The sequence below is a fragment of the Apteryx mantelli genome, chromosome 3 (genome assembly GCF_036417845.1).
Source record: "Apteryx mantelli isolate bAptMan1 chromosome 3, bAptMan1.hap1, whole genome shotgun sequence".
Taxonomy (NCBI): Eukaryota; Metazoa; Chordata; class Aves; order Apterygiformes; family Apterygidae; genus Apteryx; species Apteryx mantelli.
In genome coordinates this window covers 83,065,211-83,088,892 of record NC_089980.1, presented here as the reverse complement: position 1 = coordinate 83,088,892, position 23,682 = coordinate 83,065,211, and the positions used below count along the sequence as shown (strand labels likewise).

General features: G+C 39.2%; 2 protein-coding genes and 1 long non-coding RNA gene across 5 annotated transcripts in view; 1 reads left to right on the top strand and 2 right to left on the bottom strand.

The window, feature by feature from the left end:
- Positions 1 to 9,006, bottom strand: part of MCM9 (minichromosome maintenance 9 homologous recombination repair factor) — a 53,326-nt gene extending 44,320 nt beyond the window's left edge. The window contains exons 1-4 of one of the 2 annotated variants that reach the window (XM_067293797.1): positions 8,935 to 9,006; positions 7,767 to 8,083; positions 3,452 to 3,768; positions 219 to 300 (exon numbers count right to left, since the gene is read on the bottom strand). In XM_067293797.1, coding sequence (XP_067149898.1) covers positions 219 to 300; positions 3,452 to 3,768; positions 7,767 to 8,079 — 712 coding nt within the window. In that variant the 5' untranslated portion in view covers positions 8,080 to 8,083; positions 8,935 to 9,006. Of the gene's footprint in view, positions 1 to 218; positions 301 to 3,451; positions 3,769 to 7,766; positions 8,106 to 8,934 lie in introns of those variants that run through there. The other variant, XM_013959006.2, reaches the window with a different exon arrangement.
- The window catches only part of LOC106497987 (uncharacterized), a 29,563-nt gene continuing 14,711 nt past the window's right edge, over positions 8,831 to 23,682 (top strand). Inside the window, exons 1-4 of one of the 2 annotated variants that reach the window (XR_010883764.1) lie at positions 8,831 to 8,870; positions 10,528 to 10,678; positions 11,168 to 11,241; positions 19,086 to 19,157. This is a non-coding gene — a long non-coding RNA (uncharacterized lncRNA). Of the gene's footprint in view, positions 8,871 to 10,360; positions 10,679 to 11,167; positions 11,242 to 19,085; positions 19,158 to 23,682 lie in introns of those variants that run through there. The other variant, XR_001294877.1, reaches the window with a different exon arrangement.
- FAM184A (family with sequence similarity 184 member A) overlaps positions 17,192 to 23,682 on the bottom strand; it is an 87,130-nt gene continuing 80,639 nt past the window's right edge. Inside the window, exons 17-18 of the mRNA XM_067293798.1 lie at positions 20,657 to 20,856; positions 17,192 to 18,926 (exon numbers count right to left, since the gene is read on the bottom strand). Of these exons, the coding sequence (XP_067149899.1) occupies positions 18,845 to 18,926; positions 20,657 to 20,856 (282 nt within the window). The 3' untranslated portion in view covers positions 17,192 to 18,844. The remainder of the gene's footprint in view (positions 18,927 to 20,656; positions 20,857 to 23,682) is intronic.

Sequence of the window (23,682 nt, the reverse complement as noted above, 5' to 3'; positions counted from 1 at the left end):
TATCAAACACTCAAGATGTAACATGTGGATGTATGATATTTTCTACAGTAGTCTTCAACTGCCATGCTAACTTCCAAGTTGAAACTCCAACATGACAGATGAACATATCTCATTAGACAAGCCCTCAGCATTGACACCTGCTTGGCAAAGAGTCATCTCAAATGGAAAAACAAAAATGTTTATGGTACAAATACATGCAATATATGCTGTGTCCTCACCAGACTTGCAACTGTCCACTAAGTCATCCTCCAGAACAACCACCATGCAGCGAGGGATGCTTCCAACAGACAGCCTTTGAACCTAGGAGAGGGAAAGGAAAAGCACTTAAGAACAGCACCTTTTAAAAGCCATTTAGAGTTGCTCTGTTTGAGGATCTGTGTTTCTTTCCTGGAACTGAGGTCAATCCTTCTTTTTCTCACAAAACTTATATGTGCCATATGCCAGTAAACACGCCACTACCACCATGAACTTCATAAGGGCACTTTAATGCTGATAACAATGGAAACAGAACTGGGCATTAAATTAGCTGGAGGTGCTCAAGCCTGGGAGGTGCTCAAGCCTGGGAGGTGCTGTGTGATTTCAATATCTTGCAGGAGAAAGCTCACTGAAAGAGGTCATTTGAAAGAGTTGAACTTTTTTGTCATGATTTGAGATTTCAGGGTTGTGATCTGCAGTGCAGAGTCTAGTTGGAGGCCTGTAGCTAGCGGTGTCCCCCAGGGGTCAGTACTGCGTCCAGCCCTGTTTAACTTCTTCATCAATGACCTGGATGAAGGGACAGAGTGCACCCTCAGCAAGTTTGCTAATGATACAAAACTGGGAGGAGTGGCGGATACACCAGAGGGCTGTGCTGCCATTCAGAGAGACCTGGACAGGCTGGAGAGGTGGGCGGAGAGGAACCTCATGAAGTTCAACAAAGGCAAGTGCAGGGTCCTGCACCTGGGGAGGAATAACCCCCTGCACCAGTACAGGTTGGGGGTTGGCCTGCTGGAAAGCAGCTCTGCGGAGAAGGACCTGGGAGTGCTGGTGGACACCAAGTTAAGCATGAGGCAGCAATGTGCCCTTGTGGCCAAGAAGGCCAATGGTATCCTGGGGTGCATCAGGAAGAGTGTTGCCAGCAGGCCGAGGGAGGTGATCCTCCTCCTCTACTCAGCCCTGGGGAGGCCACATCCGGAGTACTGTGTCCAAGTCTGGGCTCCCCAGTACAAGAGGGAAGTGGCACTACTGGAGCAAGTCCAGCGAAGGGCTACAAAGATGATTAGGGGACTGGAGCATCTCTCTTATGAGGAAAGGCTGAGAGAGCTGGGCCTGTTCAGCCAGGAGAAGACAAGGCTGAGAGGAGATCTTATCAATGTGTACAAATATCTAAAGGGAGGGTGTCAAGAGGATGGAGCCAGACTGTTTCAGTGGTGCCCAGCGACAGGACAAGAGGCAACGGGCACAAACTGAAACACAGGTTCCATCTGAACATGAGGAAAAACTTTTTCCCTGTGAGGGTGACAGAGCACTGGAACAGGTTGCCCAGAGAGGTTGTGGAGTCTCCTTCTCTGGAGATATTCAAAACCCGCCTGGACAGGATCCTGTGCAATGTGCTCTAGGTGACCCTGCTTGAGCAGAGGGGTTGGACTAGATGATCTCCAGAGGTCCCTTCCAACCTCAACCATTCTGTGATTCTGTGAGATATTCTTCACTTCTTTTATAAACAAAGCTGACTTTGGGTATTGAAGCATGTCCACGAGTTGGATAGAGTTAGATAACTCTTCATTGAATTATATACTGAAAGATTATTCTATATGTTATTCCAGTATTCAACCACAATTTGACAAGTTGGGAAACAAGTTTGCACCTAAGTGTCATGGATTAAATCAACAACAGAAGAAAACAAATCACAACAAGAAGAATGTATATTGACAAGTGTGCCAGTTACTGTTGTAATTCTTTTTCTTTTCTCCAGGGCAAGGCCTATGCAAGCTTGTCACAGTCATTTCCATCTGGAAATCTTTTCACTTGTACAAAAAAGCCTGTAAGTGTTAAAACATACACTGCACAAAGAACAACAATCGGAAGTACCTTTTCATTTTGTGGCACAGGGTCATACATGCTAGAAATCTAGGTTCATTCACTCTCTACTTTCTAGAAAGGTTACTTTATCCTTGTGTATTATCTGAACAGCCGCAGGCAGTTTGCATCACTGTCAGTATTAGAGGTGCATACACAGTTACTGGTGGCACTAAGTAGGAAATACAGGTGAAATTCATTTCATTATTGTGTTTAATAGGCCCATGCTGCTGAAAATCTGTCCCATCATAGAGATTTTTGTGCCATACAGTTAAAAAAAAGTCTAGTATAAACCATATGTCAAAAATAATCATAACACAAACATGCAACACCAGGTTTATCTCCTAGAAATAGCTTTATTCCCTTACTTTTTTGCTACTCTGGACTTCAAAATGCTTCATCTCTAATTTCATAAATTTCTGTTTTCATAGTGCTAAGATGGAGATTGGCACCACTATCCTCTTAACTTATAAAATCAAACCCCTCAACCAACTGAAGACATCTAAGACATTGAACATACAAATAATCATAGAAACACTGGCTACTTATTCTCAATACCCTACTTATTCTCAATTTTCATTAAGTGTAGATTTCCTTTTGTCAGTTTTGCCTTAGTTATGTGCTGCTGGAAAAAAAAGATGCCCAATTGTTTCTTACTCCTCCAGCTTAATAGTACTTGAGGTCATTCACCTAGGGCTGACTTCAGAAAAATGAACACAAATTCTGTGAGGTGCAGCTGTTCAATAATTACTGAATATATTGAATCATCGGTGTGATTGTTGGCTGACGGGAACAGACCTTAATAGGTATAGTGTATTGACAATACCACACCCCTACAGCTGGCCTTGGCCACCACTGGGCTGGCTTTTGCCCTTAGAAGCAATGTTGAACATCAGCATCATGTATTGTAAGTGCTTAGACAAACAACACACACTTGGTATTATAAGGGTTGAACACTAGAATTTAATCTATACACTGACCCAAAGGGTTTCTTACAATAGTGAATGCAATAACCTAGTAAGGGAACTCTAGTCAACACATGCCTAACTTTTTAATTCTTTGACTGCAAATCTCTGACTGACAGGGTAAAGTCAGTTCTCTGGCATCTTCTAGTCTGCTCAGGCATTTGTTTTTAAGTAATAGTAGAATCTGTAGAACTTTCCCCCTTATTTTAGCATGTAAAACATAAACAACAATGGGATAAACTTAATTCTGACATAAGCATGAGCAATCTCACTAAAATTTGTGGAGTTATAACACGTTATTCCAGCAGGAAATTAAGCCCCCAAATGCCTCCTTTAATAATTAATTCTTTTTTTTCTTTTCTTTCTTTTTTTTTTTGTATTTGAGACATTTATACCTTTATACCCTCCCCTTTCTCTGCATATTTTTTCACCTGTTCCTGAATTTTGATTTCTTGATAGTCTCTGCAGCTGGTAGGAGAAGAGGACGTTCCTGAGAGGCAAGTGAACTTGGTTGAGTTGCAGCCTTCTTCATTAAGACAGGCTGTTGGACGACAGAAAGCATAGTACTGTTCAAAGTCAGCCTTAACCACAAACACGTGCTTGCACTTATTGCACATATAACTCCGTTCAAACTCCAAGACTTTCACCAAACTGGTACGTATGACAGTCCCAGTAATGGATAAAAAGTGACCCACATCTCTGGTTTTAGGAATGTGCTCTCGGGTCAGCTCTGGGCAAACAGGCAAACCTGTTAATTGAAAATATGTACAGCATAAGACCATGCACATAAAACACACAATGCAGTGAAGCAGCAAGACTAGAAAAAACATCAGACATATATTAGCAGTATCTATTATTATTACTGTTTCATAAATATGATTCAACAATTCAGCTGTTGCATCATTAATCTGATTCAATGGCTTCAGATACTGAAAAACATCATAAGGTGATCGATAACAGAAAATATAGCCATTTTACTCTCCTACTCTTGCCGGGGGCTGAGTAGTCATGAACAGTGTGAAGTATTTTGCTTCTTCCATTCATGGAAATAGAACCTGATATTCTCAGATCTCTTTGTTAATTTAAATGATCTTTTGGCAAATGTCACTTATTCTACAACTGGTTTATCTGAATTACAAAATTTTACTTATGCTGCTTAGTTGTGGTTCAATGTTTTTTCCTTGGTTAAACAAGCATAATTCATAATCTTGTGCGAGTGCTGAAGTCTAAGCAAATTTAAAATTCACAGTCTATGAGCATTTGACCTTAAATCCACATTCCATATCAGTAAACCTCAATCACAAGGAAGATGACAGAAAAGGAATATAAAGGGGTTATGAACACAAACAAAGCAAATTCACTTGTAAGTTCAAATTAATAGTGACAGAACATTTTCATGGTACTTCCTCTGCTTTAATTCCACCCCAACAGCCAGTTCTGTCGTGTGCTGATCCCGCTTCTGTGTTCGTCTGTATGGCTGTCACTTAGCACCATCCTGGTTGAAATCCTTAGGAAGATTAATCTAACTCAACAGCCTACAAAACCTTTATAAAAATAAATGGACTTTGCAATACACAGCTGAGGATAACATCAAAATAATTGCCTCTTCAGAAGTTATTATATGAACTATGGGAAACTGTAAAGTTAATAATTATCAACTTAAAAAGAAATTACCTTCTCTTAAAATATTTTCTTACAATTTTACTTCTGAAATAGAGCTAGGAAATGGAGAGGCAAATAATAAATATGCTGGAAAATGATGTTTCTAAGGGAACCAAAACTATTTGTGCATTTAGGTCAAATCTGCTTAGTAGCTTTGGCTGGCAAAAAAAGAAAAGACATCACAAATTTATTTCAGTATTTTTAAAGGTAATTTTTTGTTTCAGACATGCTAAAACTTTCTGTCTTGATGCTTTTGAGAAAAGCGTTCAACCTTTTATTTTTGTTTAAAGAAAATATTTTAAAATATTGAGCTATTTTAAGAAGATAAAAGGCTAGAGTATTGAAGAAAAATATAATCTGAAAAGGAAATAAACTATTAGGTACAACTGCAAACAAACCATTTTTTCTCGTTTACTGTAACAAATCTATTTAGATATTTTATCAAGTCTGTTGAAAATTCTTATTCTCCCAGAGGTTTCTGGTTTTCTTCAGTTTAGGCCAAAAAAAAAGAATCCATTATTTTCCAGCTGTTTTGGCTTCTTTTTTTTCCAACTCAGTATTTGATGTGGCTCGACGACATTTGCAAAACACAACACATCTTACACTAGAGAGAGCTGCAGCACTTTTGGCAGGATATGTGATATTATCGTCTCTGTGCATATCAAAGAGACAGAGTCTGGACCAGGAAAAAGAAAGCCTCCATTCTCATCATATTAGACTGACAAACTCTTTACTTGAGCTCTGAATGAGCTTTAGTGTGTTAGTAATAATGTGTAAAACTGAACTATCAGCAGCAGCTTGGCTATCAAGAACTCAGTGACACGGTGGTGCTCAGGGTAATGGTAAGTAACCAAAAGCTTTCAGCGGATTTGTAGTGAAAGGGTAAGTTATGCACTCAAGTTTCTACAATACTAAAATTCATATAAAGAACTTTATCTTTTAATTTCTTCTATGAAGCAGGGGTAATCATCCATTTTTAATCACTGCATAATCCCACTCTCTCATTCCTTCTTTGTATTCCTAGATATCCTTTCCGTATCAGGATATCCTTATCCTAACAGGGTACTGAGATTGCTTTCTTACACCTAGCATAAACCAAATCACTTTTCCGCACTTCAGTCGAAGCCTGACGTGCAGATCCCCTTGGAGCCATCCCATCTACATCTCTGCCGCTTCCACCGAGAAGAGCGCACCGTTCCCTTCTCTCGATTTCCCATTCGATGTGGCAATGGGAAGGGGCACTCAAAACCAGCCTCCCAGAGGTAATCAGAACTCAGCACCCCTTCAAAAGGTGACAGTTTCAAGGGAAAATTGAAAAAGCCTTCACATAATTTAGCTCATTGCTTTTGTTTCTTCAGTAGCAGCCTTTCTGCAGTACAGAGCATAAAACAAATTACAGGGACAGATGCTCTTTTGACGCAGCTGGACCACGTGAGGATGACCACCACCCTTTGCCGTTTGCCATCTTCCCTCCAGTTCTACCGATGGAGTGATTTGTGAGACTGCTTGACCAATTTCTGCCATCAATGACCAGTCAGATTTGCTTTTATCACTTAGCAAAACTATTTCATCAAACCTGGCTAATTTTGCCTGAAGTTGATTAAGGAATATTCAGACAAAACATCCCCGTGGGACGAACAGTCAGTGCTGGCAGTGGGCTGATAACAGGAACAGGAATGTCCTAAACAGATGCAGCTACTCATGCAGCAAACTTCTGCCTGCTGCTTTACTCTTTCTAATACTTTCCGGTAGCTTATAAAATAACAATAGCTTTTCAGTAAAAACAACCCTATTCTCATGCTGAAGCACGAATTTCAGAACACTGTGGAAAAAGTTTTAATTCACTCCTATTTTTACAGGTACAGGGAGATGCACTACATTTCAAACTTTTGTACAAAATTTTGTTTGTGGCCATCCTTTTATACTATAGTCTGCAGATGCATACAAGCTGCATACACCGCTTAGATAGGCAGCAAACTCTTTTTTTCTTCTTCCCTAAAAAATCTGACACAACGGCACTATGATAGTCACAAGGTTCTGATATTACTGATGTATGTATTTTAATTACAATATTCTTAATGAAATTTACTGGGGTGAAACACAGGTATACTTAGCAACTGTGATTCATCCAAGTTCAAGCTACTAAAAGACTACATGATCATAAACCACTCAAACACGGGGCAGGGAAGGGAAACACAGGTCGCTAATTTTTGGCTTTGCAGGCTAGCCATCTTCAAACAGTTACAAACAACTAGAAGAAACTACACCACCACCGAACCCCGTTCCCCACAACAGGCAAAACAGATGTTTTAACCAAGAGGGTTCCCTGAACCTCTACATATGCCCACACTTTGGAGGCTACCAAAAAAAAAAAAAAAAATTCTATACTAAGAAATAATAGCTCATCAAATCACAGTGAAAAAAGGACAAAACTCCCTATTAATGATCATTCCTTCCATCGGTTCATTCTGATTTTGTAACAAGTAACTTAATTAAGCAGAAATTCCAACTTTTTTTGGGGGGGAGAAAAGTGTTATAAGACAAGTACCTCAAAAATTAGACTTTGGCTGTTCTTGGAGATGGCTGGAATCAACAAATATTGCAAGTCAATTCATGCTATAAGGAATTCAATCAACAGGAAAAACTAGGAATTATGCATCTTCTTCTAAAACAGTTATTTCCACAAATGACTCTCTTGTTAGACCTTCTGCCTTGCAAGAGAACTAATCTGAGACCGACCGCTGATTTGAGGAGTCCTAAAAAGGCCTTGGTTTATGTCCTGAACCAGTCATGAACTCCAACCATAGGGAACATATACCAGAAGAGACAACCATAACTTTCTTTTTTTCCATACTGGTCTTCTGAATTCCATGTATTTCTGATTTTTTTTCCCTCTATTCTTTTCTATTTGACAAACATCAGCAAATCTCTGCTGGTTTAAACACTGAGATTGCGGGGTTAATTAAATCAGGCAGGTGCCGGTTCTCACCCCTGGCCTCACGACAGAGCAAGGTACGCTGGAGGCACTGAAAACGAGGCACAAATCTGCAGCCCCTCGCGGCACTTGGCCCCCGCGTGACTCACCCAAGATCCTGGCATGCAGGTTCGGCTTCACGCTGAGACGAGGTGCCTCAGCAGCAGCCTGCAGGGCCGCCGCCGCGGCCCGGCGTAGCGCACTGTCGAAAATGGGGAGCACCTCGCTGGGAAAGGCGTTGAAGTACTCCCCGATCTCCATGTTGGTCTCAAAGAGCGTCAAGGCGTCGATGACGACTGGGTAATGCGCCTCATCGTCGCCTTCCTTTAGGATACTCAGGATGTCGTCTTTGTGGTGCTCCAAAACGTAGGATTCAAACACCTGCCCAATGAGGCTCACCTGCTCCGCACTGAGCACCATCATGAGCCTAACACACACAGAAGCGAGGCAAAGTAATTAAGGATTGGTTTTCCTTTTATTTTTTATTTTTTTAATAACATTACATGTGAATCGGGAGATTTATTTTCACTCGCAAAAGTGTGTCACAAAGCCAGTCAAAAACAGGACTGGCCCGGCGTAGGAGCGGCCGTAACCCGAGGAACGGCCCTTCCTCGCAACGCGCCTTGAGTTTCGGAGCGAGACGCGGGAGGGCGGCGGCAGCCGCCAGCCTCGCCCCGCCCCCGCCCGCCCTCGCGCGCCGCTTCACGCGGGCTCCCGCCAATGCGCGCCCCGCCCCCGGCCCGGCGGGCAGCCACTCACCGCCTCGCTCCCGCCAGTCACTCAGCGAGTCAGCCTGTGGTCAGTCAGTCATCCGTCAGTCACCGCCCCCGTCAGTCAGTCAGTCAGTCAGTCAGTCGCTGCCGGGTCCCGCCCCCCGGGGCAGCCGCACGGGCCGCGCTCCCCGCCCCCGCCCGCGCGGCGGCAGGCGCGGCGCTGCCGTTTCCGGGGGGGGGAGGGGGAGGGGTTGCTCCAAGTTAACGCCAAAAGTGCGGGAGGGGGAAGGAAGGAGGCCGTCTCGCGCCCTGCCCGCCTGGAGGGCGATGAGCTGGCGCGGCCGCGGCCCCGGGCGCGGCGCGGCCTCCCCGGGGCCTCGGTGCTCCCGCCCGCCGCCAGCGCGGCAAGTTTTGAACGCGGCGCGGGCGGGCGCCGTGAGGCGGGGCCGGGGGCGGCCGCGCGCGGGCAGCGGGGCCGCTCCGCGCCGCCGCCGGGCCGAGGTGGGCAGCGCGCCGCGGCCGCCCCCCTCCCGCCCCCTCGCCGCCCGGCCGCCGCGCTCGGTACCTGCCGCCCCCGGCCGCGCCGGCGCCGCCACCGCCGCTGCCGCCGCCTCACGCGGCGGAGGCGCGGTGCGTCCCGCCCCCTGCGCTCCGCGGCCGCGCCGCCGGCGGGGGCAGCCGCGAGGCCGCCGGGCGCCAGCCGCCGCCGAAGAGCCGCCGAGGGCCCCGGGGGCTGGGAGGTTATCGTTTTCCTGGGTGTCTTTGTGAGGGTCCTCCCCCCGGGGAGGGAGGCGGCTCCCCGCGTGCTCGGGAGGGCTGCGAGCCTTGGGAGGACCGAGGAAAGGAGCAGGGCGGCGGGTGCCTCGCGGAGGGGCAGCCGCGGGCTGAGGGGCCGAGGGAAGGGCCGGGCTCTCGTTCCCTGCCCCGTGCTGCTCCCCGCGGGTGTGCAAACCCGTACGAAGTCCGAGCTTGGCTTCATCAGAGCTCGCTGTCTGACAAACCGGCCGGTTCCTCTTGCTCCGTAAGGAAGACCGGTCATATCCACAAGTCTGAGGGCGGTTTAAATGTTGCTTTTAATATAGCCGGAAAGCGGGATTTGGTGGAGGCACCAAAGCTTTCACTTTTGTTCAACATCTACAGTGTATTATTTTGAATTACTTAGTATCTGTACATTGTTTTCTCCCTGCATGTATTACATCCCAGTGACATGTTTTAACTATTTGAGATATGTTATCTTTTAAACTGTTACTTCTGTTTTAAAATTGAGTTCCAGGTGTAAGGTGTACAGCTTAGTCCTGGTTTGTCAGGCAGTAAGCCTCTCTTCTGCCTCTTTAGCTACTTTCCAGTGTGTGTGCACTTTTCTGATAGGTAAAATGCTGTGCTCTCACCTATGAATTCTGCTCCTCTTGATTTCAATGTAAGAATAAGTACACTGTCTTCTGAATTATTACATGCATCATTTCAATACATGTAATAATGAATTCATGTATCATTTTCATGTATACTTTCAAGTCTTATGATACCACAGTGAATAATCTAATGCCCCATTAACTTCAAAGTGTTTGAAGGATCTTAAACTTCTTTACTGAGCTCCTTACTATCAGGACATCCCATTGTTGGCTTATACTAATGATAAATTACTCATGTGTGATTGAAACAAAAATTACTGTCCGTATAAGGTCTTAGCCAAAAAGTGTACTATACTATCGCCAAGTATCAGAACTGTGTGAATAATTCTATAATAAAAATTATCAGAAGAAATGTACAAAATTCATACTTCAGTGTCACTTAGAGTTGGGGGGAGGGAAATCAACACATTTCAAACAAAACAAGGTCCTTTATATTCTTTATTTTCCAGTTATCATATATGGCTTGAATATATAAAACAACTGTCTTACCTACCTTAATTATACTAATATAATTAATTTGAATGTCTAATATGTTTTTTTCCCCACACATCTCAGAAATACAATGATCTTAATAAATATGAAAGGTACAGAGGTTACTTCACCTCTGGTAACTGTATTGAGCATCTGTTTACGCATGAGGTTATACCAGAAAAGTTTGATTGGTGGAAAAGGGAATGCTCTTGGAGTATTTGGACAAAAGCTGCTTGGTGGAGTTACAGTTACTTTTAATCACTTACTCCTTTTTCCAGAATGTGTCTATGTGGCTTTTGCTGAATTGCTACTTGACAAGCTGTCAGAAGAGGATTCCTGCATATAAGACTCATGTCTGGTAAATCAGTGAATAGACCTCGAAGTATCTGTCCTGCATGGCTTGAAATTACAGACTTCCTTAGAGTATTGGTAGGTGTTGCCTAAATCCTAATCTGAAGGAAATGGAGTTTACAGTAAAAGTCTAAGCCTGCTTCAGGAGCCTGTAAAGAGGAAATATTTTAACCCTTAACTCTGGAGGCACAAAATGTCTTGATTTATAAAATGGTCTTATTCTAGCTAGTTGAATGGATATGGCTACAAAAGTACTGCTGAGCTCTGCAACACAGTATATAAATTGATCACTTTAACATTCAAAACTATCTCTGGTAAAGATTGAGTGGAGTGTGAGACTAACCTTGGGTCCGTACAGTCTGCTTTTGGTGTGAACTTTACTCAGTTTATGATGCTGTCTTGCAAGGTACCAAAAACAGGTTGCTTTTTTTCTAATGGCGAGATATAGATATTTCTACAAATTTGTTAGATCAGCACAGTTACCTATTTTCCTATATGGCAGAGCTGTTATCTTTGTGATTTCCTGGAGATGTTCTTCTCTGCGTCCTCAAATTCTGCTTTTTCTAGCCTAGATCCCTAGAGCAACAGGAGGAAGAATGATTCACCAGCCTGCAACTGGAGGAGCTAATTACAACTACAGAGTAAGTAACAGGTATTGTGTAAATGCTGCAATTAGGTAGTGGTTCCTACAATAAAAAAACTCAAATATTTATCATTTTATTATTATGCAATAATAAAAAAACTAGTAACAGTTACATGCTTAGCTGAGTGATGAAAGAACGCTGTGCTGTTCCAGCTGGAACAGTTCCTTGAAAGAACCATGACCATAATCTCAGGTTGAGCACCTGAAACACAACAAGCAAAAATCCACCCAAATCAGTTTATAAAATAAACTGGTGGATCTAAAGAATCTTATCCTTAAATACTACTCAATAACAAAAAAGTCACATTTCAGCTGTGCTAGAAAAGTGCATCTTTCCCATTTGAAAATCCACAAGGCAGTCCCTTTCGAAATCTTAGTGCAAAATGGGGCAAGAAAACAGGTGGATGGATACAGTGATGGCAGTTACCAGTCTGAAAAGCTCTCTTGTACTTGGTTCTGAATGCTTTCCTAGTTCATGTCTACTTTACACTCTAAATGGCTCTCTTGCATAAGCCAATGTTACTATTTTTAGCTTTCAAATCAGTTCTGATCTGTTGTTTGTGTTTGTGAAGAAAAATGTAAAGCTTTAAAACTCCTCTGTTTTTCAGTTTTACAGAATATAGTTTGTGTTCTTAATCTGGAAATGTACAAGGGTGCAAGCACTGTCCACTAATGCAGTGGTAGGAGTGGTACGTGTCACCTTCCAGCATGCAGCTGGGACACAGCCAGCAAGGATGCACAACTGCTGAGAAGGGCTCTTGGATCCCACAGATTAGGTAAAGGTACAGATTTACCAGGAGGAATACAGTTTAGTGTTTATTTAACCGTGACGCTTGGGCTTAAGTCTCTGGCTTAGTTTCATTTTCATTGCCAGCTGCAACTGAGGCTGCCTATATATAATACTTACATTGTAAAGTGTGACAACTCTTTCGTCATTGTGCTCAGCCATGATAGCTGATGGTCGGGGATATAGTTAATGACTCAGTTGCTCTCTGAATTTTTCTATTAGTCTGTCAGGTTGAACTTGGAAGGCCTGATTATTTCTAGGAGTACTCACTATTATAATGAGGCCAAATTTTGGCAATCATTATGGAATTATGCTTTTATTTTCTCAGGCTTAGCTTTTGCTTGTTTCCTAGCAACAACACTGCTATCAATATTTTTGGCAGCAGCTGCTTCTAATTGTGTTCAGCCTGCTATTCATTGTGAATAGGCTTCTATACCATGCTTAACACTGAAAATAACTATGAGTTGCCTTAGTGACAGGCACTATATAAACTCATCTTTAAGACTGCACAGGACTCCAGAAAGGATCAGTAGTTTGCCTGCATAGATCTCGTTGTTAACATAGGAACTTACAGTGCAATTTGTACAGTCCACAAAGTTTGAACTGACTAATTGTGTGTATATTTTAAAATGCTAATATTAACCCAGTTGTGCAGTTAAAGAGCCCGAGGCTAAGCCATGCAAATAACAAGTTCTGTTCTTAAGAGAAGTTGAGTTAAACAGTCAGGTCAAAGAGGGAAGTTCTGTCTCTGCTTGGCTCCCTGATGGTAGGTAGAAGGCCAACACGAGATTCCTGCCCTTGCAGCTCTCTGACTTTTCAGCTAATTAACTTACCATGTGAGATGCTTGTAGATTTTCCCCTCACCTCCACCTGTCCAGTACACAGCAGTTAACCCCGTTCCCAGACCCTCCTGTGTACCTGCTTTATTTCTATTCATTTTCCTCCTTTCTCCCTTCAGTCTCACCTCTTATCCTTATGACATTCTTCTCTCTCCCCTATTGCCTGCTCTCCTCCTCCTTGTAGCTGCAGGAGAGTTCACTTCTGCCTGTTTTGTTCGTTCATTCTGTTTTTCCATGTCCTCACTCCAGGTCTTTTCAGGCATCAACATCTTTTTTTTACTACAGACTGCATCTATTATGTCAAGTGCGTGTTCTTTGGTTTTAATCACTTAGGATTGCTCTCTCAGTGCCTTCTGACAAAAAAAGGTACAGGTTTATACTAAACACTGAATTTGCTGAAATAGCTGAAATCAGTTGATCGTTATACATTCTTATTCTATTAAATAAGTAGGTATTTATAAACCTCAACTGATGACCCTGGTTCCAAGTGGCTTTCATCTGCATTCTCAATATATCCTCTTTATTCTGTTTTGGGGTTGTGAAATGATCTGTGCCTCAGTTGGCTGAGGTAGGGAAATTCTAAACAACTATACAAGCAGAACTCAGGTGCCTCATGTTATGAGAACATGAGAACACAGGATTGTAAAGAAACCTATAGGAAATGAAATCCAGCTATGGTCTAGTCCAGTAGACATAATTACAGCAGGTGTTTTACAACTCCTTTTTGACTAACATGTTCCTTCTATCACAGACTGCAAAATACTTTTCAGTTCCTTATGGATCAGAAGCCATAGTTATTGGGCACCATAGGAAAAGCACAGGAGAGAGGAAAGGAATTAACATCCCCATCCTTGCAGCATCTGAGAATCCACTGTGCAAAACTGCGCATATCATATGTTTATGGGAGGCAAAATATTTAAATGGCCCATAGTAGTCTGACCTAACAGGGTGGTTCTTTATCTCCAAATCTAGTTACCAGTCTCATCCCAATCGTTTGAAAAAATACAGCAATTGGGCATTTGAAGTGTTGGTGGAGGAAAATCCCATTTGGGTCTTCCAGTTAATCTATGGAAACCTTGACACATAGGATTAATAAAATATAAGTAAAGGACCTTTTGCAACTTCAGTGAATCAAGCCATCTCCCTGCACATTGCTATTTTGTAGTTGAGGAGTCATTAGGTATATGCAAGATAGACAACTTTCTGCCTTTCAGTGTGGGTGCCTTGTCCCACCTCAGGGGCACGGAGATTTGGCCATCACAGTAATGAGCTGACCTGCTGCAGATGGGCAGAAGTTGGCTCAGGCATATCCTGAACATAATGTTCATGACTTGGCAAATGCCATTCCCATTTTCTGCTCCAAAGCATGGGGACAATCAGAGCTGCTGAAGAAAAGACTGCATGCATTTAAGGCTAAAAACATATAATTTATGTCAAGAAACTTTGAAGAACACCCAGCAAAAGAAATACACTAACAAAGAAAATTTCAACCACATGAGGTTAGGCAAGTCAGTACTTGAAGGGCGATTCAGGGATACATCATTAAGGATGTAAACCTGAGGATGGATATGTTCTTATCATAGGTGCTATCAGATACCCGATTTTCAAATGATGCAGTTTTATGCACAAATACATGCAGTTATGTAATTATTACTTCCAATTACTGTAAAGTATGCAAAGAAATGGATATGTATTTGCATGACCAAAATATACTGCAAAATGGATTAGCTTTAGAACTGCAAACTGATTCTTCTATGTAGTTACACATGCATACATATGGAAATGAAGTCCTATTTCCATTTAAAGATTTTGCTGGGGAGTATATAGATAAATAGAATGGATACAATGCCCAACTTCCAAGGGTATCTAAAGAACAATACCAGAAATTAAAGATTTATCTTCATTATAGTAAAAAAAGGTTTAACATTTGACCAGGAAAAGTATTAACGGTACTGTATTGGACTACATTGAACATACCAGGAAAAACCATGTTTCCTGTAAGGAAAAACACTTTGCTTTTTTTCCAAGCTGCTACATTTTTGCAGACATTAGTAAAAGATAAATAGATAAATAAGTCTAAATTTAGGCTTCCAAGGCACTTAAAGTAGTTGTTGTTGCTCTACAGTCTTTATCCAATCAAGAGCAATTAAGTGGGCTGATTCACCCTGGAAGCTGCCTCTTTCTGTTGACTGCAAAGGAGGCTGAAGAACACTATTTTTCTAAGCTAGGTGGCTCAGTCAGCTTCCTTCTGAGGGAAGTAAATTACAGCAGAAAAGCAAAATTTGAGATCTAATTATCTCAATGCAGAATCAGTGAAATTTACCTTGGGATAGCACTAGGATCATGTAACAAGATACATGTAAATTTTAAAATAAGCCTTCCAACGAGTGAAGGGCCGCACTGACCTCCTGAACAGGTCTGGCTTCTATCTAATATTATAAGTAAATTCTCCTGATCTTCAAAAGGAATTGCTCATATCCAGTAGTGTTTAAAGAGATCTTCACAGTAAGATTAAAACTGGAGAAAAGGGAATGACTGTTAGTCAAAAGTTAATATTGGGATTTTCTAGTTATGTAATTGGAATAGTACATTTGTTAACAATTTAGGGAAAAGAAAGGACAGCTAGATGCCAAATTTTTCCACTGCCAGGGCAGAAAGACAAGTGCTGCAACATGTTCTATAGCTCATAATCCCTCCAGTTCCAGGAGCAGAAGCTTTTATCCAAAACATGCTTCTTTTGATTTTCAAGTGCAGCTCATAAAAAACAGTCCCTCATGAAAAGAATTTTTAGTCTCAAAAGGCAGCAAGACAGAGTTTCAAATACTACATCACGAGTGACAAAAATTATTATTATGCTTTAAGAATGAGAAAAAAGATTTTACAGCATTATATAAAGCATTTAGACAAGACTGGTATATCCTAGTCTTAAAAAAAGACTAACTGTTCTATATTCTTCAGTGTTACAATACATAGATTTTCTTACTGTTTAAAGGGATCAAAGATTATTACAAGTTTAAGTTGTTTAATTTTAAATGATTACATTAAATGTAGAACTACCCAAACCAGATTAGCGTAAAATAATCCAATTTTCAGTTTAGTTTTCAGTTAGCTTTGGGCCTTTTTTCAAGTATACTTTCTGCGTAGAAGCCCTGCTGCAAAATAAAGCAATGTGGTTCTTGTGATATAGTTCCTCCTTGTGCTATCAGATCATATAAAATGGGGTCAGCTAGAAAAATTTTCTACTAATCTGGAAAATTCACTGGCCTTCAAACTCATACCACAGAAGTAAATAGAGCAGTACAGACTGAAAGACAGGACCATTCCCTAAGGCTGATTATTACAATGATATTCCAATTAAGCATAGGATTCCTTAGTATTTTGCACTGTATCAATTATAGCTTGGTATTTCCTTCTTCCATAGAGATGTATAATAATGATTAAAATACTAAATTCTTTTGTGTTTGCTCTTTGACTTTTTATTGTTAATTTCTTTGTGAATAAAATTGTAAAGAGTGGGAGGGAAATAGTTTTGTTAAGTACTGATAGTCAATAGTTAACACTTTAATGTGTCAGAATACAAAAAGATAGCTTCTGAGGGCCAAAAGATTTTCCTACTCCTGTAAACAACACAGGCAATTTCACATTAATTCGGCACCTCCTTATTCAGAGCTGTCTATTAAACTACTAGAAGTTTTATATAATGAAACATCAAAAGGAAAGACAACATTTGTGAGTTGAGACTTTGCAGAATTGGACTCATGGCTATGCACACTTTTAGCTTTTTCTAAAACATAAGATACTGCAAAAACAGGAATGTAAGGGTATCATGGGATAATGCAAATTCCTATATTAATCCAAAATGATTACATCAGTCACATTTTTTAGGAATATATTTTACAGAGTTCTCAATGCCATTTTATAGAAACTGTTTTTGCTAGTGTATTCAGTTTGGTTTTGTGTTTTGTTTTGTTTTTTTTTTATATAAAAGACTGATTTGATACTGCAATGGCTGCCGAGTTTGACAGACATGGAGCGCAATGTTTCCTAACCTCCTCCTCCCTTTCACAAGACCAATGCCCACTAGCAACAACTAGTGTGTACACAACTTACTGAAGTCTTTAAAAATATATGAACAAGAAAACTGAATGCAAATATTATTGACTCTTACTTGCTGTTTAGAGCTATTAATTACATACATAAAGATGTGCAAATAAAGGAAGTAGAGGAAGGAGAAAAGCTGAGTCTGTTAAATAACTTCCAGAGCATGCAAGAAAAAAATACACAAGACTCACTTCAGAACATTGTAACAAAATGATCTAGTGTATTTTATTTGGGTAACAGCCAAGAAATCTGTCATTTTGCCTAATATGGCTTTCTTCTAAAATTAAAAAGTTGCATATATCTATATTTGAGTCCACCAAGTACAGAAAATCTGGTGTATACATCCTTAATCCATGTCAACATCACCAGAATACAGCTTTCAATGGAGTTTTCAAGCTGAATTACAAGATATAAGTTTTAAAATGTTCATTTAGAATATTTTATATTGTTTATATGAAAACATACAAATTTTTCATTTATACATATACTACATATAAAACTCATTTTAATTAGCAAGTATCTTCATTTGGGTATTTACCTCTGTGCATATGGGGAAAAAGGCTATAGTTAGGGCTTCAGAAGAAATAATAAGGTTCAATATCTTTGTATATGCCAACTAAAACCTTATTCAAATAATAGCTCAAACAATTTTTGCTGCTTTTAAAATATAAGAGATTCAGCTTAAAAATACATTCATAAAACAAAGAGACAATTTTCTCCCTGAGACTACCAGTGTGAGTTACTTTGTGGTAATCTTTGAATGAAAAAATATAAATATTAAAGACAGTAGGCTTTATTTTTCTATATGCTGCCTTAAATTTCTGGAGTAACACTGGCATCATAAAATGTGTAGACTGGAGAATCATGCTCGCTAGCTGAAAAAAGCATGTGGTTCACAGATTAGTTTCAGGAGAAGAAAAAAACTTTAATATAGACAACGGACTGTAAGTAAGTTTTAATGAAAGATCTATATCTTGTAGTGTACATGAATGGATAAAGTTTTTTCTGTTTGTTTTTGCATTTCAGGCATGAATTTTATCCAAAGCAGGACAGTAAGATCAAAATCTGGAGTCTTGATTTATGCAGAGATACTTAGCACAGTATTCCAGGTTTTCCAAGCATTTGTCTTTGTTGGTATTCATAAAATAAATACATAATTTGTGAGAACAGCTTCTGGTTAAATTCAAGGTTAAAATGTTAAGTTATAACTAGAGGGCAAAGGCTGATGAGCAGTAGGTAAGAAGTCACAACCTCCCAATGAACATTTTCCTTTTTGTTAGCTCTTGTCAAAATCACTCAGCTCTGAAGGCTAGCAGCTATACTAGTCTTGATTTACTTCACATGCTTCCTTCTAATTGTTAGAAAGAGGTCAGCTTTTACAGTGCTACAAAGTAACAGAGTAGAATTGGGATGGAATAAATATATCCTGTCCTAATTGGAGAGAGAAATATATTATATGCTTTTTTTCCTTTTACAATTTTAATCATATTTATAATAACCATGCAATTATATTAATTTTTTTTGGGGGGGGAAGCCTTACCTGAAATGAAAGAAAACACATATTCATAGGAAAAAGGGGGAAAGCATTATGTTTGTTCTACCAAAATTTATTACGTGGTAATTACAAAGTTTAAAGATTCTTCCATTTTAAATAAAAATAATAGTTATAATTACACACATTATACAGTACCATGTCAAGTGATTCCAACAAATATCACGTGAAATACAGTGCATTTTCAAATCAGAAAGACAAATACTTTCTCATTCACAGTGTTTGACAAATTACAGGAAAGCTTGTTCACATAAGGGTTTACTTAAGGTCATGCTCTTATAAAAAGTCCACACCACGCTGTGCCACAAAAACAAATCATCTCTCAGAATGTGAAGTATCGGGCAAACCACTCCTGGCGCTGTGGATCTGGTGAAGCCACTGGTGAAGCTTCAGTCTGAGGAGGGCTAAATTCATAGAAAGAAAAAAAATGTAACCCACATCTAAATAAAGAGTGCGAAAGTTAAGGAGAAGAAATCACAGAGAATACAGTAAAGAACACAGTCTATTTTTCCATGGATTAATTATCAATGTGCCTTAGGATATGGTTTAATGTCCCCCTACAGAATCTGTGATCATCCACTCCATTGGAGAGCATCAGCAGCACAGACAGGCCAGTCTGGAAGCCACATTACCAGGTGGGCAAATAATATTTTGGGAAACCTTATTTAAAAATCTCATTAACAGCTATAAGTTTTTGGGGAGAATAAAAAGTTTTCTTGGAAAAGCGTGACTGTAGAAGGTCCTCTTTTAGCATCCTTTTCCTGTGGTAAAGTTAATTTTCAGAAATATGATGCAAGCATCATACTCTTAGACATGTGCTCACAAGACTGGTTGGCAACTGAACAAAAATACACACTATTTTAATACTTTACACTAATCACACTGAAATATCACTTGCATTGTTTCATGCACACATTTAAAATATATTAATAGACCAGGAAAAAAGAAACTCGTGCACTGCAAACAAGATTTTTTCCCCCTTGAGCACTCCCAATTCTCATGATATAGCAAGAGAAAATACTGAAGTTTAAATTAAATTTAATGACACAACTAAGTTCCTTTGTCAATAAAAATCAGTAATAAAATAATCCCTACTGTATTACTGGATAATACAAGGCACAAAACAATTTGGAATGGAAATTCCAGCATCACAGTTCATGAGTTCATGCACATGCATGTTACAGGTATTGGAACACACTCATGCACGTCACATGCAAAGGAAAAAATAAGCAACACAATATATTTAACAAAAGATTGTTTAGTTGAAATAGACTATTTTTATTTATCTATTTTATATTCTACTACTTGTTTCCCTTTAAAATTAGCAGTCGCTAGGTATGTGGCCTTTCACATCTAAACCAGATGAGCGGATAAGCAACCAACTGTGGAACTGGTAATTACAAATTACTTTAAATTGCCAACTTAGAGGTAAGATACCAGTACCTACTAAATACAGAGCATAGCATTTCTTCAGTGCATTCAATATGTAGGCACATAAAGCCAAAATATTTAAATCCTCTCTCGTAAATACTTTCTAAAGTTAATAATTCAATTCACTACACCAATCCCTGAGAAAATTAACTGAGACTTTAATGCTGATTTTAATTATTGGAAGCTCAGCATTAAATATCCAAGCATGCACATTTCTTGTTTTTGTGGTAAAGCTATGCTTATGAAACAATTTGATATAGGTAAAGAAAGGGGAAACACAAAATTCATTCATGTAGCACAGAAAATAGTTTTCTTACATAAAAACCATTATCACACAATACTGAATAAAAGAAATCCTGTGCTAGTATCAGTTCTTAAATGACAATCAGTAACAAACATTTAAAACAATTGTTCATATATGTAAACAATTGGAAGCACATGAATTAAATTAAGGTATCTACAGAGTTTTTCAAAGTTGAGTATTCAAGACTTATGAAAAGTGAGAGAAGACTTCACATTTCAACAAGGTCTATGATAAAAAGGAATACTGTAAAGAGGTTACAAGTATAGTGTAAAAATTAAAAATTTCATAATAGTATTTGTATTTCAGAAAGGTTCATAAATAAGTGGGATTCAGCTAAATAGGAATGCAAAATTTTTCTGAGTTAAGAAAACAAAAAAAGATTGGTGAGGCAGTGCTCACCTCAAAAACGTCTTGGGCTCTTTGGGTGGTATTGGCTGTGGTAGTGGTTTGCTGCTGTTGAACTCAATATCGTGGATGGGTGAGTTAGGAATGGGGTCCAGGCGGTTAGGATGTCCATTGCCCACTCCGCTAGATTCCAGAGCACTTAGATTGGGGACACTCACAAACCTGTTTGTCGATTTATCGTTCTTCTTCTTTTGCTGCATTAAAAATAACAAATGTAAGGAAGGCTCCTTCCACCAAGACAGCTGAGGAGATTTTCAGATTTAAAGTTTTGTTGGTGGTTGTTTTCATCTTTTGGAAGGGGAGCAACTGAGACGGAGTGGGATATTTTTCTATTTATACTTTTACTATTTGCTTCAAGCAGAACTGAGCAGCACAAATTTTCACAGAAAAATCAAATGTCTGAGAAGGTGATTAAATTAAGAACTAGTTTAATAATCAATGAGTGTATAATTTTAAAAGATTTTCCAGTATAAAATCTTGCTCTATTCTAAGACATTGGAGATAGCAAGTTTTCAACAAAATTATCATTCAGTCTGTTAAACTTTTCATTTTTACTTAAATTCTTTCTTAGTATTAATGACACAGCTCTCCTGTCAAATGTAATTACAGCAAATTTCAGTGAAGAAAAAAGTAAATCTCTCCAATATGTTTCACCTCGTTACTTAAGCACATTTTGATAAGTGAAACACGGAACCTAGAAAACCAACTACATTTCTCTTCTTAAAGCAACGATGCCCTTCTAGTTAGCAAACGTTATAGCAATAATGTTAAAGATAAAAAGAATCTTATACCATAGTTCAGTTTCCTGCACACAGAAGAAAAAAGGCCAGACTTCTAACTCTACTACAGCTAATACTTCTAGACACCAGATGGCACAACTGAACTTTTTCTTTTTTTAATACTCTCCATACTCCTACTGACAGTATACCGTGGGACTCAAAAATACTGAAGAATTATTCTGATATTACTGTTTTACTATCCATAACACATCATACGAAGAAATGAGTACTTATCCTCTCCACTGGCATAGATATTTTAGGGTGGAAGGATGATTCAAATAATTCTCTAGTTCTTCAATAGCCTTATTATGGACTGCCATGTGTATTTTGTGGTTTCTACTGAATATCCCATGTACAATTATTAAAAAAAAATCTCCATTTCCCAAAATAAAACTGGATTCATATATTCTCATGAACTGTATATTAACTGAGTATATAATAAATGCTTTCCTTCAATTACACACATAAAACCCTAACAAAGCAATTAGAAAGAAACTGCTAAGAATTTATAAATCATTTAAATTTGAATCAAAGAAAATGAAAGACAAGTCAAATGTCATGTTGTTTTTATATAATAATTTCCAAGCAGAATTGCATTTGAAAGAGAAGAGCTGCTCTGGTTCAAGGGTGGGCAACAGTTCAATCGAAGATGGACACGGAGTCCTACTGTCTGTACTCTCTGCCACTGAGCTATCTGCTAGCTTTGATTTCAGTGCCTAATCTCTCCAGGGCTGGCACATGCAAATGCTGCTAACATAGCCACAGTGGTACATGCATTTGTTTTTAGCAAAATAAAACCAACAATTTAACACAAAGTTGTAATAGAAAAAAGTCATTAGCTGCAAAGGATTAAAATAGGATCTTCCCATACACTTTACTTCTTCAAGCTGAATAAGCAAGAAATAACATCACAGTGAGAAAATAGTTTAGTAGAAGTAACCAAGCATGTAAAACACATCAGGTAATATACACTGTAATTAAAACTGTGTACTTCATAGGTGGCTTATTTCTGGAAAGTTATTCTCAAGCATTCCAAATTTTCCTGAATGTACTATCCATATAAACACTTAGAAAAATATTACAGTTTATATCTTATTCTATATAAAACAATCTACGCTTCTGAAGAAGTCAAATCTGGAGAGACAGAATTATATGTGTAGTTTCCATGAAATTCATGCAAAGTATTATGAAACTTGAGATCTAATAATATAATACTAAACAGATCCATTGCACAAATTTGAGAAGCTTTAATATATACCACAATGGTTCTAATTATGTGCTAATATGCAAAGCCCGCAGTAACTCATAATTTCTGTCTTTTTCTTATTACAAAAAAGCAAAAAGAATGAGATTTTCACTTTCTTTGTAACTCATTCTCCAATAACACAGTATGTGCTTTGACAAAATAAAGTAACATAGTCCACAATTCATGAAATGAGATCAAAATGTTTTGGCATACAAGACAGTATTAAAATCTTAACAATTTTAAGTGATAGAAACATATGATAAAAATAAATGAATTATCACTGTGGAAATCTGATGCTAAAGTAATTCTTACAAATGCTTCAGATTTCACGCAAAACACAAGCTGATGCACTTGACAGCTAAATTTCATAGTTTTCAAAATGAGTGGTCCAGACAAACTTCCAAAATTTTGAAACAATCTGTATCACATAAAGACAAAGCATTCAAATTGTATCTGGCAGTCCTGATATTGTCTCTGCTGGGCCCAAGCTAAGCTTGCTATGCAGTTATGTATGAGGCATCAGCAGATGAGCTTGTCAGAGCTGCTGGGCTCCTGGAAAATGTAGAAGAGTGCTGACAATTTGCAGCAGAATTTGTGTATTCAATGCCTGACCTGACATGAAACCATAATAAGGCATAGATAAATAAATAACACAGCCTGATCTATTAAGTAACTTAGCCAGACCTCCTTTTATACAGAGACATGTTACTTGTTCAGATCCAATTGCTTACTTGCTAACCAAACAGCTGGATCCTAGGTAAAATTATTGCAATGTCAAAGAACCCTGAATTATGCAAGATTATATTGCTTTCTTTTGTAAGCCTTGATTTTTTTAAACTCACCCCAAACTTGTCTCTACCTGTGGCAATTTGAGCATCTACATATAATCTGCATAACTGATGGAGATATGATCAATACAACCAAGAGAACTCAGGAGCGATTCACCTCACCCTAAACTAGACACCTAGTGGCTGCTCAAGTCAACCATGCTCTAA